Source organism: Thamnophis elegans, chromosome 2 (assembly GCF_009769535.1).
Source record: "Thamnophis elegans isolate rThaEle1 chromosome 2, rThaEle1.pri, whole genome shotgun sequence".
In the NCBI taxonomy this organism is placed as follows: domain Eukaryota; kingdom Metazoa; phylum Chordata; class Lepidosauria; order Squamata; family Colubridae; genus Thamnophis; species Thamnophis elegans.
This window is the reverse complement of record NC_045542.1, coordinates 152,310,026-152,326,947: the sequence shown is the minus strand read 5'-3', so window position 1 is coordinate 152,326,947 and position 16,922 is coordinate 152,310,026. Positions and strand designations below refer to the sequence as shown.

Sequence of the window (16,922 nt, the reverse complement as noted above, 5' to 3'; positions counted from 1 at the left end):
TCCCTGGTTTTATGCCCTCTTTGGTCTTTGATCTTGAGCTTGTATTCTGATTGGTTGTCAGACTCCCATAGGCCATGCAGGAGCAACTCTCTACGCTGTGCTTTGTGTCCAAGTTTGGTTGAGCATTGCTTCTTCCCAGGTTTCCTGGGAAGATGGGTAAAGGGCTAATACTATCATGACTTAACCCCTTCACCCAGGAGTTGAAGGGGGATGTCTTTGTTATGTAGAGTAGACTGGCTCAGGCATTTTAATGGCCCATTGACTAAGGTGGGGGCTATTAAGAGTGAGTCTGTGTGAAAAGGAAGAAACATGTTTTAAAAGACAGAATAGCTGCCTGCAGCTTCCTGCCCAATCCCTTTATCAATGAGCCATTAAAGCCTGAGCTAGTCCACTTTACATAATAAAGAGTTCTCCCCTTCAGCTCCAGAATGATGGGATTAAGGTATGATAATATTGGCTCTTTACCCAACTCCCCACATGGCATCTGAAAACTCAACCAAATCTGGATTCAAAACGCAGCCTAGAGAGTTATCCCTGCATGGCCCCATGGGAGTCTGGCAACCAATCAGAATACAAGCTCAAGATCAAAGGCCAGAGAGGGCATAAAACCTGGGGACTCAGCTTCTCTTCCACTCTTCTCTTCTCCACCAACATTGAAGCATGTGATCACCTTTTCTGTTCAGGACTCAAGCCGTGTGGTCCTGTCCACCATTAAAACCATCTTTCCAAGCAGCCTCCATGTCTCCATGTCTCTGTGTCTTTTTCTCCACTTGGAGCCGAACCCAGAAGGACATTTCTTCCAACACCAGGATATTTTATTTTTCAAGGAGAGGTTTTTTTTGTAAACTTCCTACAATGAAAGATCACCTATTTGGAGGGATGATTGTGGGGATTGTAATATGCTGATCCTAGTTCCTTTCTTTTCCAATACAAGAATCTGTTCTTTTTCTGTAGCTCCAGAGCACAGGATATTGCTATTAACTCCTTCACCTGTTGCCTTTTGCCACTCAAGTAAAGAAACTGCATTAGCTTTCCCAACTCAGGTAGAAGAAGAGCCATGGATCTGCAGGAGATTGTACGGAAGCTGCAACGGGAACTAACGTGTTCCATTTGTCTCAAGAGTTTCTTAAACCCGACAACGCTTGCCTGCGGGCACAATTTCTGCCATTCCTGCCTTGAGAGTTACTGGGGCGAATTTCCCACCATAACTGCTTGTCCTCAGTGTATGGAGAACACTCCTCAGCTGAGCTTCATAACAAACGTCCAGCTGGCGAATATTACAAAACTGGTTGAAGAGTTGAGTCTTGATATAAAGCAAATCACAGCAGAGGGCCGTGTGTGTAAGAAACACCCTCCAGCTCTCAAGGCTTTCTGCAAGAATGAGCTCGTCCTCTTCTGTTCGATGTGTGATTCACCTCAGGAGCATCTGACTCACGATGTTGTCCCTGTGGCTGAAGCTGCCCGAGAGTACAAGGTGGGTGTCAGTTCTGGAAGCCATCTTTTGCGTTGGGCCTTCAGCCTACCACATATAATGGTCTGGGAAAATGGTGGTGGTAGTGGTTATATGGAGTAGGGGAGATATATACCGTATATACTCAAGTATAAGCCAAGTTTTTCAGCCCACTTTTTGGGCTGAAAAAAGCCGCCTTGGCTTATACTCGAGTCAGTGAAAAATTTGCCCGAAATGGAGGAGAAAAAGGGGCGGGGCCATACCGCTGGGTGACGCTCGTGAATGGCCCGGCGCCCCTGTGAGTTTCCCCTCCCTCTGTGTCAGTTTGCCGCGCAGCGCGCACCGCACCATCCCCCCTCCTCACGTTCTAATGTAATGCAGGGCTGTCTTACGATTCCCCTTCCTCCCCCTCCTGCCGCTCTGCAACAATGTCCCACCTCCTCCTTGTTATGGCAAGCAGCCACATAGCGATGTCCCACCTCCTCTGGTACAGTGATCCAATGATAGGAATCACTGTGCCGTGTGTCATAGGAGGCGGGACATCGCTCCCGCGGCTGCACGGGACATCATTACCGGTAGCTGCTGCATTTCCCACCCTAGGCTTATACTCGAGTCAATAACTTTTCCAGTTTTTTGTGGTAAAATTAGGTGCCTCGGCTTATATTCGGGTTGGCCTATACTCGAGTATATACGGTAGTCAAAATAACGTTCCTTTCTCCGAGTGTCAAGGACATCTTGCCCTGAACCTGGAGTGGCGTGACTAGAGAGGCATCTCCAGTTGGGACGGTGCCTGATTGGACCATGTGACGGACATGAGGGTGCTGGGCAGGACCTTGAGCTTTCCTTTGGGTGGGTAAAAACTGGAAGCTTTCAGATTCTGGTTTTCCCTGATGTGCCAGTAGGACATCTGTAATAAAATGCAACTTTGAGGAAACTCAAGCCTCGGAGTCTTATTTCGCTGTGGGTGTTACTTGGAACCCTGACAGTGGGAATCTTTGATAGAAGCTGCCCATATCAGGCATTTGAGGTTTTCTAAATCGGGTCCCCAATCCATAGGTCGCAGCCCACTACTAGGCCTTGAGCCAATAGGAGCCGGTCGACGGAAGGGGCAAGCGAGTGTGCATGGCTGCACACATCCCCTCCTCCACCCTACCCAGCCAGTCCGCAAAGCCAGAAGTGTTGGGGAACTCTACTATAAAGTATTGAAGAGGTTGCTGTTCTTCCAGTTGTTCCCACTGGGAAGTTTGCCCACATCTTTTGGACTATAAGGCACAACTAGCTTTGGAAACCAAAACAAGGGGGAAAAAAAATCTGTTTCTGCCTCCCAGCAATTGGCCTCGCCATCACCTGGAACTGATTGAAAATAAGACGTGCGGAGGCCGAAAATGGGGTGCACCGAGATGGCGATAGGTGACAGCGCTGATGGTGGCGATGGGTGGCGGAAATCCCTGCAGCCTAGGGTATTCCAGGAGGTAGATCCAACCACCAATTAGCTGCTGGTGTTAAATTAAGCTTTGCTGAAGCTGACCAGGCTGTTTGCTGTTTGTTGCAAGGAGGCAAATTGCTGGGAGGCAGAGACTGAAGGGGCCAGCGATTGGCGGGGCTTCGGCAACATTAGTTCTATAAGACGCACAGACATTTCCACCCACTTTTTTTTCGGAGGGGAGGGGAGTGCATTTTATACACTGAAAAATATGGTGAGCTCTGCTGCTTAAAATTGATTAGGCTTTTTAAAATCATTATTAATTGGGATGGATGAAAAAGTCAGAGAACTGGGACTGCTACAATCTTTGATGATATCAGGGGTGAGCTGCTGGAGGTTTGCAGGGGTTCGGGAGAACCTCTAAGATTCTGTGCAGTTTGGAGAACCCCTGAATCCCACTCCTGACTGGCCCCACCCACCCCGCCCCTCCCAGGAGTCCCCACGCAGCCCGTTTTGGATGCAGGTTAGTGCAGGGAGTGCACAGATTTGAGGCGGATGAAAAATCAGAGATCCTCCGGACCCTCCGGAGCCGTTTTCGCCCTCCTGGAGGCTCAAGGAAAGCCTCCGGAGCCCGGGGAGAGCCCCCCCCCCCCGTGGTGCAGGAAGCTGACTAGGCCATACCCACCATGGCCATGACCACCCAGCAACAGGGCAGAGAACCCCTTGCTAAAACTTTATTATTATTATTATTATTATTTTTTTAATTTTTAATTTAAAACAAGTACAACATCCTTCTTTACATGCTATAGAAAGTGTATCAGTCGGTCACAAATAAACTTTCGTACATCTCCTCCACAGTCAACAAACATAACTCATGTTAACTCAAGTGTTTTAACTCAGATATTCATACATATCACCATCGTCGTATATCCATTTTCATTTGACTGTAATTATTATTTTAAAATATTAATAATAATAATACTCTTAAACAATACATGCCCACACCAGTGGGGAAAAAAAATAAAAAAAAAAACCAACAAAAAAAAAAAGAACAAAAAAGACAAAAAGAACAAAGGACAAGGCAGGGAAGAAAAAACAAAAAAACAAAAAAAGAAAAAACAACACAGGTATATATTATATAAAAAAAAGTATAACAGCTGGTTACAACATGTTTTGGTGCATCTCTTCCATTAATGCATATTAATTCAAATATCTTAACTCAAATGTTTACCATATTGCCATCATTATACCTCCACTTTTAGTTAACTACAGTTATTCAAACATCCTTCAACCTTAACTATGCCAAAGATTTAGTCCATAACCACATGCTGACATTTCATTTACTTATTTGTAAAATCCTCTATTATCCTCATATCCTATTTTAGCTGAGCATCCATAATATTTGACACCAAAAAGTCCATCTTCCATGCAGTATAGTTTATTATCATTCTCCCTTCTTTATGTAGTTATATCATATATCATAACATTTTCCCCATATTAATTAATATTTAACTGTATATATTTTATTTTATTTTTTAATAGTGGTAATTATTGTAATTAATAACCTTTATATATAGTCCAAAAGTATTTCTAACCTTCCTTTCTCATATCCAATTATTATTTATCATATCAACTCCACATTATATACATTACTATCAATATCAGTTATTATTCAGCTATATCTATTACAAATAAGAGTAATTAGATTTAGCTAATTTTAAGTTGTATTCTTCCATCTGTCAGCCTATGTCTCTCCAATAACAAAACCTTATCAGTCCTATTGCCATTCGTTGAATAGATTTACCAAATGTTTTTATAAGCAAGTCCAAACAGGGATATCTTCGCACCTTTTTGCTCAGAATGTCTCTGATGAGATAATAGTGTTGTCCCAGGCTTGTTAAACTTTTCAAAATGACTTTAATTCTCGAAGGTGGAATTATGGAATCTGCCAATGATGTTTCATAAAGTGTAGTTTCTTTAGCTCCCCCCCTTTCCAGCATAGCATTTCTTCCTTCCTCCGAGATAGAACAGACGTCATTTCTCACATTTTTCATTTGTATTTCAGGAACATTCAAACATTCAGCGTTCTCACCTTTTCCTTCAAGTTTTAATGTCAAATAATCCAATTTTTTTCCAAATCTTTGATAAGAATCAAACAGTTTTCGAAATGCAGAAAAGAGTGTATGAAGCGAGCCCTTGGGAATATAATTCGACGCCATGTTGTGTCGTAGTTAGAGACTCTAAGATATTTGCAAGTAAAAACACGCTGGGAGCTGTGCGATCTTATCTGATCTTAGACCAACACAGCCAAGCAATAAAAGTGTCAGATCGTTAGTTTTACAACCCACTTAGAAAGAGTCAGGGGGAAATGTTGAAGAATTCCTTAAAGCGTTTAAGAAATAGGGTAACCACCAGTCATAAATCCATTAAAAAAAAAAACCAATTCGCCGCTAAATTCTTCTGTTCTTTGGTTCCAATTAGCTTAAATTTTAGTGCGGACCGTCTCTCTTTGAGTAATAAAATCAGCTTACCAGTTGAATCCACTCATACCATTCTTAGGGGCAACCTGCAGTTTCGGTTAGCATACAGCTAATCCAGAAAGGAGTTGGCAGGAGGGGTTAATTCCACGCCCCCCAGAGACTTTGCGATCATCTCTGAGGTCACTGGATCTCCCCTCACCTTTCACTGTCTCTACGGGACAGCTAGGGTCTTCGACCCGTCCAAAAATTCCTTCAGAATAGGGGAATTTCAGGAATAGCCTGAAACTCCGTCTTCTCACTGCTAAGCCCCGTCTTCTTCCCCCTTGCTAAAACTTTTGAAGCTTACCCCTGCCCCTGGATATCCTCCTACTATTTGGTGATTATCTTGTGATGATATCCTCTTAGTATTCAATGTTTATCTCAATATCTTTTCTTCTTCTTCTAGGGCCAGTTGTTAAACGTCATGAGGACTTTAAAGGATGAAAAAGAAAGGATTTCAAAATATCACTCGGACGAAAGAACCGAAGCTGCCTCCCTAATTGTATGCTTTACTAAAAAATGGCTTTTTTTTAATGCTCTTTCAAATGCTTGCCTAAAATAGTTTAGTTCTCCATGAATATTCTAAGGACCAGCATTTTGGAAATCTTGCAGTTTCCCTTCGCTTTGATTCCTGGAGACTAAATAGGCAATTCCATATTGTTTTCAACCATACGGAAGTAATTTACCATGGTGATTTGCCAGAGTGGGATTTTTTAAAATTTTTATTTTGCAATATACAACCATTGGATTATTGAGTGTTCTTCTGTCCAAGTTATCCCAAAGGTGCTTTTTCAAGAGGCAATTGGACTTACTTGGTTTTTCTTTGAAGATGCTTTGCTTCTCATCTAAGAAGCTTCTTCAGTTCTGAAGAACTGAACTGAAAAATCTTGGAGGAGAAGTGAAACAACTTCAAGGAAAAACAAACTCAGTCCAGCTGCCAGATTTGTAAAGTGAATCACTACAGTCGTTAAGCTGGTAACACAAAGTATTAAGTGAATCTGACTTCCCCTTTGATTTTGCTTATTAGAAGGTTGCAAAAGGTTATTATGTGACTCGAGGACCTTGCAACCATCATAAATATGAACCAGTTGACAAGCATCCAAATTTTGATCACATGACCATGTGGATGCTTCAATGGCCATAAATGCAAAAAACGGTCATAAGTCACTTTTTTCAGTGCCATTGTAATTTTGAACGGTCACTAAATCAACTGTTGTTAAATCGAGGACTACCTTTACTCTGTTTTCAAATGAAGAAAACCTATTGGCCCTTGGATCTGCTTTCTCAATCTCACTTCAAAGGGTGGGGTATATTTTGTGAATTTGCGCCTCTTGTTTAATTTATGCTGTACCTTACAAACAGTTATTCTCATGGTGACATGCCCATCGAGACAACATCACACAGATATCACAAAGTGTGTTACTTTGAATTGTTTGCATAATTGTCATTGTGGCATCTAACTGGTGTCTTGTGTCTAATGCTGAATGCCATTTCCAAGCTGATTTGTCCTCTTTCCATCTGCTGCTTGTAGCAACAATTAGAAGAAGAGAGACAATTTGTCATAGCTGAATTTAATGGAATACGTCAGTTTTTGGAACAACAAGAGCACTTTCTGCTGCTTAGAGTTATTGAAAACTTAGAGAAGGGAATAATGTGGGAAAAGGCTAAACATGCAGCCGTCTTATTCCGGGAAGTCTCAACTTTTGATGAACTTATCCAGACAGTCAAGGAGAAGTGCCAACAATCAGCAGTTGAGCTTCTGCAGGTAAGAGATTCCAAAATTGGGACAAAGACATCTGGAAAAACAGTTTCCCCTAGATGTATCTGCCTGGCTGCTGTAATTATCCTTGGAGGCCTTCCTGATTCTACAGTAGCCTTCCTATATTCATTTGCAATTCGCTGAGACATTTTTGCTTTGTTTTCATAACAAAACAATCTGGGTTTGTTATCTCCTTTTGCTCTGTGAAATGTAGTTACTGCAGTTATCCTGCTGTTACTATTTCTTTCTATATTGTCTTTTGATGGCTTTCCTTGATATTAAGACCAAGGCTTATAGCAGATTTTAAATCCATGATTCCCAACCTATGGTCCGAGAAATATAGATGGATTGTGGGAGTGTGGTAGGTGGTCCTTGGGGCACATCCCTTAAACCTTAACCAACTTTACTGCAATCCAGTACACATGGAGGACATTCCAAAAAGGTACTGAGGACTTTTTCCTACTTGGATCTAATTGTGGCACATAGCTTCTATTTTTCTGCTTTGCCCTCATGAGGTTGCCTTCATCTCATTCTCAATCATTGGAGAGAGAGAGAGATGCAGGGCATCCTCAGCTGTACTGGTGTTAAAATAGCATGCCCTTATTCTGACACCATCCAAGACCAATCTCAAGGTGTGTAGAATCTGCCAATTTTTTCCCCATCAATGATCTTGGAAGGGAGAAGCAAATGAGAATTGAGAGGATAGCCATCAACAAAGAAGGACAGTCCACTTTATGGCTATAGCTTTTTGCTGAAGGATGAATGGAGGGCCCTTCAACTTTTTCCATGGGAAAAGGCCCATGGAAGTGGCTGAAATAACATTTCTTGGAGAAATATTGTAGAAGACTTCAGCATCTATAACGGAAATATCTTGGCTTGCACAGGATACCCATTGAGCATCCCAATATCTCTCCAATATGTAGATTAGGATAGAGTCTAGCTTTGATTTTCTCAGCTGGGCAGGAGAAGAGTAGAGTGAAATGAGGAAGGCAGGTGCTAAAGTCGAGCAATAGTTCTTTCTGCAACTGAGACATGAATGGAGAAGTTGACACATCACGTCCCTCCAAGCAGAGTCTGTATAATTGGGAGGACCTACAGTATAAATTGCTGACAAGTCCCTCTTTTGCATACTGAACTGTCTTCTTTGAGTTGGCTGCTTCAAGATGTGTGGTTCAGGGGTGGGTTCCATCAGGCACTACTGCCGGTTCGTTTGTGGGCATGTTGCGCCCACGCTTGATGCGCGCATGCACAGTGCAATAAAAATTGTTCTGCGTATGTGCAGAAGCGAAAAATAAGATGGTGGCGCCTATGGCGCAGCCGGAAAACCGGTTCTGCGGTGTGGCAGGCCTGGGTCACTACCGGTTCCAGCAACCCAGGTTGCCAAACCACTACCTGTTGGGCCGAACCTATCCGAATCGGTAGCAGCCAGTGGTGGGATTCAGCCAGTTCGCACCACTTTGGGAGAACCAGTTGTTAAGCTTCTGAGCAGTTTGGTGAACTGGTTGTTGGAAGAAATCATTAGGGCAGAGAACCGGTTGTTAAATTATTTGAACCCCACCACTGGTAGGAACTCACCACTGGTGTGGATAATGAAAATCCCCCAAGCAGCATTGCTGAGGATGAGAATTCTGGGATGAGAAATTCCACATATCTGGAGAAGACAAAGGCTTGGGAAAGTTGATATAAAACAACACAATGGTCACATTTCCAAGTATTATTCCAGTCTGGGATTTGAGAGGCACTTTTGATATGAACAACTACCTAATTCCTTTCCACTTTAACTCTTTCTCTCTTCTAGGATGTGGGAAGCACTTTAAAGAGGTAAGCTGACTTCTCCCTAAATTGGAATTGTGGACACAAGGAGAATGGCAAGGCCCAGGGCACAGTCAATTTTTTGTTTTTATGTGTGCTACTAGTGCAAATTAGTGGAATAATAGAAACCCATTTTTTTTTGTTGATGCTCCAATTTGAGACCTTTAAAAAAGAAATTTTGACATGTCAAAAATGAAAACATATGTATTTGATTATCACAACAGATAATCAAATTTGCATAATTTGTTTAGACAATCTAATACAAATTATATTTGCACGTATTCAAGCCAAGTTACATGAGTAGAGTTTAACTTAAACATTGCCGCTCACAATATGATCTAAATGACGATCCAGTGTTCTTAACAGAAGATCATTGAGGATAATCAGCAATGATGATCTTAAGAGAAGTCAACAAAGAATTATTTATCATGATAGATGGCTAAGAGACATGTCTTGGAGTCCACTTTGCATGTGGTTCTGGTTAAATATGAATTTTTGCGGGGGGGGGGGGGCTTTTGAATTCCTGAGTAGCTTTCCTACTCGTTTGTTTCTGCCTAGGACCACTAGACTTTATCCTGATTGTTAGGTAAGCTCCCCGTTGGGAAAGCGAGTACGTTCAGAGAAGCGTAGTGAGAGTTGTGTTGGAGATCACACAAACCAGCATGCAGTTACCACTGCAGTTTAAATAGGCTTTTACTTTCGTGGAAATAGAGGTATCAGAGTCCATCAAACAGTCCAAGTCATACACGGATAAGACAGTCAGTCATCAATGTCTTTCAGTTAAGGAATAATCCAAATAACATAGTCCATAATCATACAAACAGTCCGGCATTCAAAGTTTGCTAGCAGTTGCAAAACGTACAATAGCTCACGGCACTTCCACTCAGATCAGATCAGCCCAGCATCCAACGAACAGAGAGCTAACAATCATTCTGGCTTCCTCTTATGGCTGATTGAGGAAAAACAGTAACCAATCACATTTTACAGTATGCTTTAAAGAAACAGGTATAGCATTGTGTTCTGATCCCCCCCTCCTCCGTCCAGGAACGAAAGCCGAAACCAACGTAAATAAGAAGGTTTCTTTTAATTAGTCAAACCTCTCGTTGGCTGCAAGCCACATAAGCAAAGAGATAAGCACTCTGGCAGCAAGTCCTACAAAACTTGGCAGCAGTGCAAACAAACTCTGGCAGCAATCCAGCCTGCCATGTTTGTTTCTTGTTAGTCCTTAACATGAAGGTTGACTTCTGAAAAGGGCGTGGCACAAGCAGTCTCTTTTATAATCAGGAGAGGATCTTAATAAGCATCAACTGAGCGTAATCATCTCCTATAATTACGCAGTTGTTCCTGAGTAGCCCTTCGACGGCATGCATCCCCAAACAACTCACAAGTGTTTTACTGATCACTCCCTCTGATCCAAGGCTCCAGGGCCACCTGGTGGCCAACCAGTCTCTCCTCGCCCTGCTCAGAGTCGGCACCCTGTCTAGGGTCCTCCACCTCCTCCAGGGCCGGCTCATAAGACCCCTCGCTGTCGGAGTCTGGCGGCAGCTCCAACGGCACCTGCCGGGCCACTACACATTGCTACATGATTTATATATTGCCAACCCAACTGTTAGAATTATATTCCTAACACTGATCCCTCTTACCTGCTTCATCCTAGATTACCATTCTTAGGCAGATGGTGGGATGCAAATTCCATAAATAAAATAGGCTTATTACCTTGTAGATGATCAAGTCTCCCACGACTTCTCAAAGGAAAAAGTGTAGCCAGCTGGAACTATCCACCCAAATGTGGGAAACAGGGATCAGAGTTTGGGGCCAAGGGGCGGGCAGACCTTTTGAGTCTGGGATCACATTTTGTCCTTTGTGGTTGATATGACTTCACTGGCATGAATGAAGCCTGTACCTTGTAAGAGTGATAGTTGAAGAATTAATATGGATGCCTGGAGCCTTTACAGCTTAAATACACTTTGTTTGGCTCCTATCTTGTTACGGTTGGGTAGCTTTAAAAGGCCCTAACATTCTCAACCACTCACTGATAATTGTAGGTTCCCCCATGCTTCAGGAAAGGCTCTGGGAACCAAAGTTTGGAGGCTGCCTCTTTTAAGACATATTGATCGCCTATGACCGTGATGGCGAACCTTTGGCACGCAAGCCCAAAGTGACATGCGGAGTCATGTCGACTGGCACGTGCGGCATTACCCGTTTCTCTTGCGGGTTTCTGGCGCACATGCGTGTCTGACGATCAGCTGGGATTTGTGCATGCGGCAGTGCCAGAAACTGGAAGAGCTGGCCTTCCATTTTCCGCAAGCGTGCATGTCGGCCAGCTGATCGTCGCGCGCACATGTGCGCCAGCCACCAAAAGACTAGCTGCACAATGCATGTTTTCCAATGTGTGCATTGGAGCCAAGGTGGCGCAGTGGTTAAATGCAGCACTGCAGGCTACTGCTAGATCAGCAGGTCAGCGGTTCAAATCTCACCGGCTCAGGGTTGACTCAGCCTTCCATCCTTCCGAGGTGGGTAAAATGAGGACCCAGATTGTTGGGGGCAATATGCTGACTCTCTGTAAACCGCTTAGAGAGGCCTGAAAGGCCTATGAAGCGGTATATAAGTCTACTGCTATTGCTATTGCTATTGCTATTGCTATTGCATACCCCCTGGGCAGCTCCTCTTCTGAGTTGCAGGTTAGATGAGTGCGCATACGTGTGTGCATGCTTCCTTTTTGGACTTGATGCCGAAAAGGTTCTCCATCACAGGCCTATAATTTCAGTTGCAACCTATTCACTTCCTTTCATCTATAGAGCAGAGAACAATGTTCATTTTTCATAACGAGTCTACTGGGCAGCTTTGGATCTGAGGATGTTCAACACTATAAAGACAAATCTTGTCCTGGATTTTTCTATTCCCCCCAAAAGATGGCCCCACCGGTTTGTTTATTTCTTCTTAGGTGCAAGCAAACACTTACGAATCCAGTGTCGATTCTTCCATGGATGAAATTGATAGTCTGGGATTTATTTGATTTCAATGCCTTCCTAGGGATTCTCATGAAACAATTCAAAGGTAAGAAAAGGACTGAAACTAAACATAATCATTGGTGATGGAGAGATGCTGAGCCAGAGGTTAGTGCAGGTAAATGCTGGGGCCATTGAAAAACTAGGAGGGCCTGATCGGTAGGGAATTTAAGGGCCACTTGAGCAGAAAGTGTTGGAAGAAACGTCCTTCTGGATTCAGTTCCAAGTGGGGGAAAAGACACTGGAAACATGGAGACTGCCTGGAAAGATGGTTTAATGATAGGCAGGATCATATGGCTTGAGCCCCTGAACAGCAAAGGGGATCACATGCTTCCAGATGTTGGGTGAAGAAGAAAAAGAGACAGAGATGCTGAAAGCCCCTGGTTTTATGCCCTCTCTGGCCTTTGATCTTGATCTTGTATTCTGATTGGTTGTCAGGCTCCCATGGGGCCATGCAGGGGCAACTTTGAGTCCAGGTTTGGTTGAGCATTTGCTTCTTGCAGGTGCCCTGTGGTGAGATGGGTAAAGAGCTAATACTATCATGACTTAATCCCATCACCCTGGAGCTGAAGGGGGAGATCTTTGATATGTAGAATAGACTGACTCAGGCTTTTTAAATGGCCCATTGATAAAGGTGTGTGGGGGGGGTATTAATGGTGAGTCTGCTTCCTGCCTAAAAACATGTTCTTCCATTTCTGATCTTGGAAAATATGGTCTGCCTTTTCAATATTTCCCAGGATATTTCATTTTTCTAGGAGGGGGGGGTAACTTTCTACAAAAGTTTTACTTTTTTTGGAGGAATTTTGAAGCAATCACAATGGCTTAATCAGCTTTTGTTTCAGAACTCTACTATCAAAGTTGTTAAGTGGAAATAAGATTGGCATGAGGAAGGAATGGAGGAAGGCTGGAGAGGTAGCAAGGATTTCTTTCTGAATGAGATCCACACAGTGCCTTTAAGAGACTCACTGTCTTTAAAAAAAAAACTCAATTAAAAATAGTGTTTGCTTTCTATGAAAAAAAAAAACCTGGATTCAATTCTTGGCATCTCCAGGAATTATTGGGAAGGACTTTTTTTCCTGAAATTTTCAAGAGGAAGGCATTTTAGGGAGTTGCTTAATATTTGAATTACACAATCTTGCATTTGAAACTAAGTCTACCGGTAATTTCAAATTCTGCTGAAGAATTGCAAGGCCTTATGCATGTAATTAAGGGACGCGGTGGCTCAGTGGTTGAGATGCTGAACTTGTCGATCAGAAAGTTCGGCAGTGTGGTGGTTCAAATCCCTACCGCCGTGTAACAGAGTGAGCTCCTGTTACTTGTCCCATCTTCTGCCAAACTAGCAGTTCGAAAGCACATAAAAATGCAAATAGAAAAATAGGAATCACCTCTGGTGGGAAGGTAACAGAGTTCTGTGCACCGTCGGCATTTAATCATGCCGGCCACATGATCATGGAGACATCTTCGGACAGTGCTGGCTCTTCGGCTTTGAAACGGAGATGAGCACCGCCTCCTAGAGTCAGGAATGACTAGCACATCTGTGCAAGGGGAACCTTTACCTTTTTTATGTATGTAACTGGACATCAGAGCTTCGTTTGCCTACCCAGAACTAGGAATATGAAATATGAAAACATTTCATATTTAGGGAAAGCAAAGTTTGGATTCAAGTATCACGTTACACCATGTTGTTTAACTGTGGTTGTTGGTTAGTTGAGTTCACACAACTCACTTAGCCAGAACCAGCATTATAAATTAGTCTGTGATTTAAAAATCTAATATTGCTGTGCCTCTCTGTGCCAAACATCAACAACCTGTAGGATACATGACTCTAATTTTTATAAATCATTTGGAAGGCTTGGAAACATTTAATATTAATATTTAATATTATTTAATATTCAGAATCTGCTCAACTATTGTTTAGTTAGGTGATCTTGAAATGAAGTGTCTATAATACTTTAACAGCAAATTATATTTTGTTCGAAGAAGTGTTGTGTTTGGTTACATAATCTCTTTCTCTATTCCCTTAGATGTCTTGGTAGCTGGATATCAGATTCATAAAGGTATATCTCTGGGGCTGAGGGGTGGCTAAATCACCACAAACCTCTTTGTTTATATTTTACATGGGGGTTTACCATCTGTCCATCCTGGGACCCTTTCCCAAAACAAGAATGAGCCTTTTCTATTAGAAAAAAAAAGAGAGATCATTTCAATGCCATTAAATTGGAAGAAAACATTTATAGCAATGCTACCTAGTCCTGTGGTTTCTGCCTATGTTCGTTGTTTAAAGACCCGGGAATCCCTTGCGGGGTGGAGTCAGGACACCTGAATGGAGCTGAGTGTTTACTAGCTGGATGCCCTTCCTGTCACCAATGCAGAGTTTTGTTCAGCAGATAGATTCTCATTATACCCAGAGAGAGAAATATCTGTCTCTACCTAGGATCGAACTCACAGCCTCCTGATTGTGAGGCAAGAGCTCCGCCTCTAGGTCTCCACACCATTCTCTGCGATTTCTGATTTGACTATCAAAATGCCCTCCTTTTGATCGTCAAACTATAATCCACATTTTTCAAGCATGTCAGAATACAGCGTCATTGGATGGTGAACTGGAGGATGTTGCTGAAAGCCAGCATTTCTCTGAGAGTGACAAATCCAATAGTGTTTTTTTTTTTGAGAAAATTTTTTATTGTTTTAGTTTAACAAAAAAAAAAAAGAAAAAAAATCATCTTTCGTTATATCTTGTTGAAAGCGTATCGATTGGTTACAAATATATTCCGTGCGTTTCTTCCACAGTCCTTACATATACTTCATTCAAATAATGTTGTACATTTTAAGTCAAGAAAGAAAAGTTATGTATTTTACTATCCTTGTACCATAATTCTCATTTGGTTACCATTGTTTAAACATGTTTTTATCTAGAATCATTTATATTAGAAGACACAACCACCTACTGGCGTTCATTTGCAATTTCAATAGATCTCCAATACCATTACACCTTTATGGTTCCACCACAAAACCGCGGTAGACTAAAGCGCGTGTGACTAAAGCGCGGTGACAAAACCGCACCGTCAAAACCGCGCGACAACAGCGCGCCGACAACAGCGCGCCGACAGAAGCGCGCTGTAACATAACCCTAAAAATAACCCTAAACCTAACCCTAAACCTAACCCTAAACCTACCCTAAACCTACCCTAAACCTAACCCTAAACCTAACCCTAAACCTAAACCTTACCTTAAGTTAAATCGCGCTTCTGTCAGCGCGCTGTTGTCGGCGCGCTGTTGTGGGCGCGCTTTTGACATCGCGGTTTTAGCGCCGCGGTGTTGTCGGCGCGCTTTTGACGTTCACGGTTATGTCGTGCCACGCACCTTTATGACATGTTCTAAAATTAATTCGGTTAAGTAAGATATCTAAGCATTCCTCCCCACCCCGGTAACACACCTGTATGTATCATTAAATATTGTCCATTAACATTTCATTGTTATTATTGTAGTTAACGAAAGGTTATTTACTGATTAAGTCACCTCTCCTCTCCAGGCTACAAATCCAATAGTTTTGTGATTGCAACCTCTCTCCCCCAATTTATCAAAGTCTTTTCTAACTGGGATCCTCTTAATTTTTACCTACAATTTTCAGGAGACACAAATCTTTTTTTAAAAAAAAAAAAAAATTCTGCATCTTCATCGGTAAGAATAAGTCCCATGGCATAGCAAAAAGCATATCAGATAGTATTTTTTTAATTAAAGTTTGAGCTTTCGATGTGCAGCTTCCCTCTTAGGGATGACTTTCTGTAATTGTGTTTCTTCCTAGCAAATGTGACTCTGGATCCGGACACAGCTCATCCCAGGCTCATCCTCTCAGAAGATCTTAAAAGCTGCTGGATGGGAACAAAAAGCCAACAACTCGTCCAGGACAACAGGAGATTTGACCACATGATGTGTGTGTTGGGGCGCGAGAGGTTCGTCACCGGCAGGCATTATTGGGAAGTTGCTGTGGAAAACGAGGGCGACTGGGGTGTTGGAGTTGCCCGAAGTTCAGTGAAGAGAAAGGGTGTTAAGGCCCTTTGTAAAATGGAAGGGATCTGGGCAATGACAAAGCGTTATGGCAGCTTGTGGGAGTACATAAACCCCCCAGCGTTAATCTCTGAGCCAATACATTGGGAGATCAAGAAGATTCGAGTCTCCCTGAACTACCATGGAGGCCGAGTGGCTTTTTGTGATGGCGAGAGAGGAAACCTGCTCCATGCCTTCTCAGTAACTTCGTTTGCTGGAGAACCCATTTACCCTTTTTTTTGGATCCGGAAGAAAACCCGTATCTCGATTTGTCCCTAAGGCAGAAAAACCCACCACCAGATCCTTCTGCCTCTCGATCTTTCTTAGCATCAGTTTCCTTTTGTCTCTCTTTTTCCCCTCCATCTCATCCTCAGCACCAAACCCTTGGGATGAATTTTAGGTGCAAACTGAAAATGTGGAATCAATCTTTTACAAAGTTGCTACGTTCTTTTTAATGAAACCATGCCTGTTGTGAAATCCACCAGACTTGGAGGGATCAAAATTCCCAAGTAGTATTGGAGGGTGTTGTGTTGAGAAAGAAAGTCTCGGCTATTTTATCATTTTAATCTTTTAACAGAGGCTTCCAATTAAAGTTTTAATGCGGGGAACAGCTCTCAATATGGAGAAATAGAGCTGAACACAATCATTTCAGGGGATGTTATTTTGAACACATACACACACTTGATAATCACGGCAAGGTGATTCTTTTGCATAATAAAAGTGAAAACTAGTGTGGTTTTTTTTAGAATTTAATATGTGGTTTTTAATAAAGGATTATTATTATCTCCCTTTTTTGTGGTTCTTTTAGTTTTCAAACATTTCAGCCTCTTAAAAAAGTTCCTGTTTTAAGCATCAGCTTTTTGCCTTTTCCACCTTGCTACATGTGAGGCCGAAGTAGTTTGCGACT

At 42.4% G+C, this 16,922-nt stretch overlaps 1 protein-coding gene across 1 annotated transcript; it reads left to right on the top strand.

Moving 5' to 3' along the window:
- The first annotated feature begins 1,057 nt into the window (after window positions 1-1,057).
- Window positions 1,058-16,294, top strand: LOC116524093 (zinc finger protein RFP-like). The gene is made up of 7 exons (XM_032239177.1): window positions 1,058-1,474; window positions 5,799-5,894; window positions 6,924-7,157; window positions 8,950-8,972; window positions 11,908-12,020; window positions 13,996-14,028; window positions 15,774-16,294. Exons 1-7 carry the CDS (start codon window positions 1,058-1,060, stop codon window positions 16,292-16,294), a joined length of 1,437 nt encoding a protein of 478 aa, XP_032095068.1.
- The last annotated feature ends 628 nt before the right edge of the window (window positions 16,295-16,922 follow it).

What these genes read in the sequence shown, in the direction of transcription:
- LOC116524093 (XM_032239177.1), top strand. Translation starts at nt 1,058, where the DNA reads ATGGATCTGCAGGAGATTGTACGGAAGCTGCAACGGGAACTAACGTGT. An exon ending in GTGGGAAGCACTTTAAAGAG is followed by an intron (nt 8,973 to 11,907) that starts GTAAGCTGACTT and finishes ATTTCTTCTTAG; the next exon opens with GTGCAAGCAAACACTTACGA. An exon ending in TCTCATGAAACAATTCAAAG is followed by an intron (nt 12,021 to 13,995) that starts GTAAGAAAAGGA and finishes CTATTCCCTTAG; the next exon opens with ATGTCTTGGTAGCTGGATAT.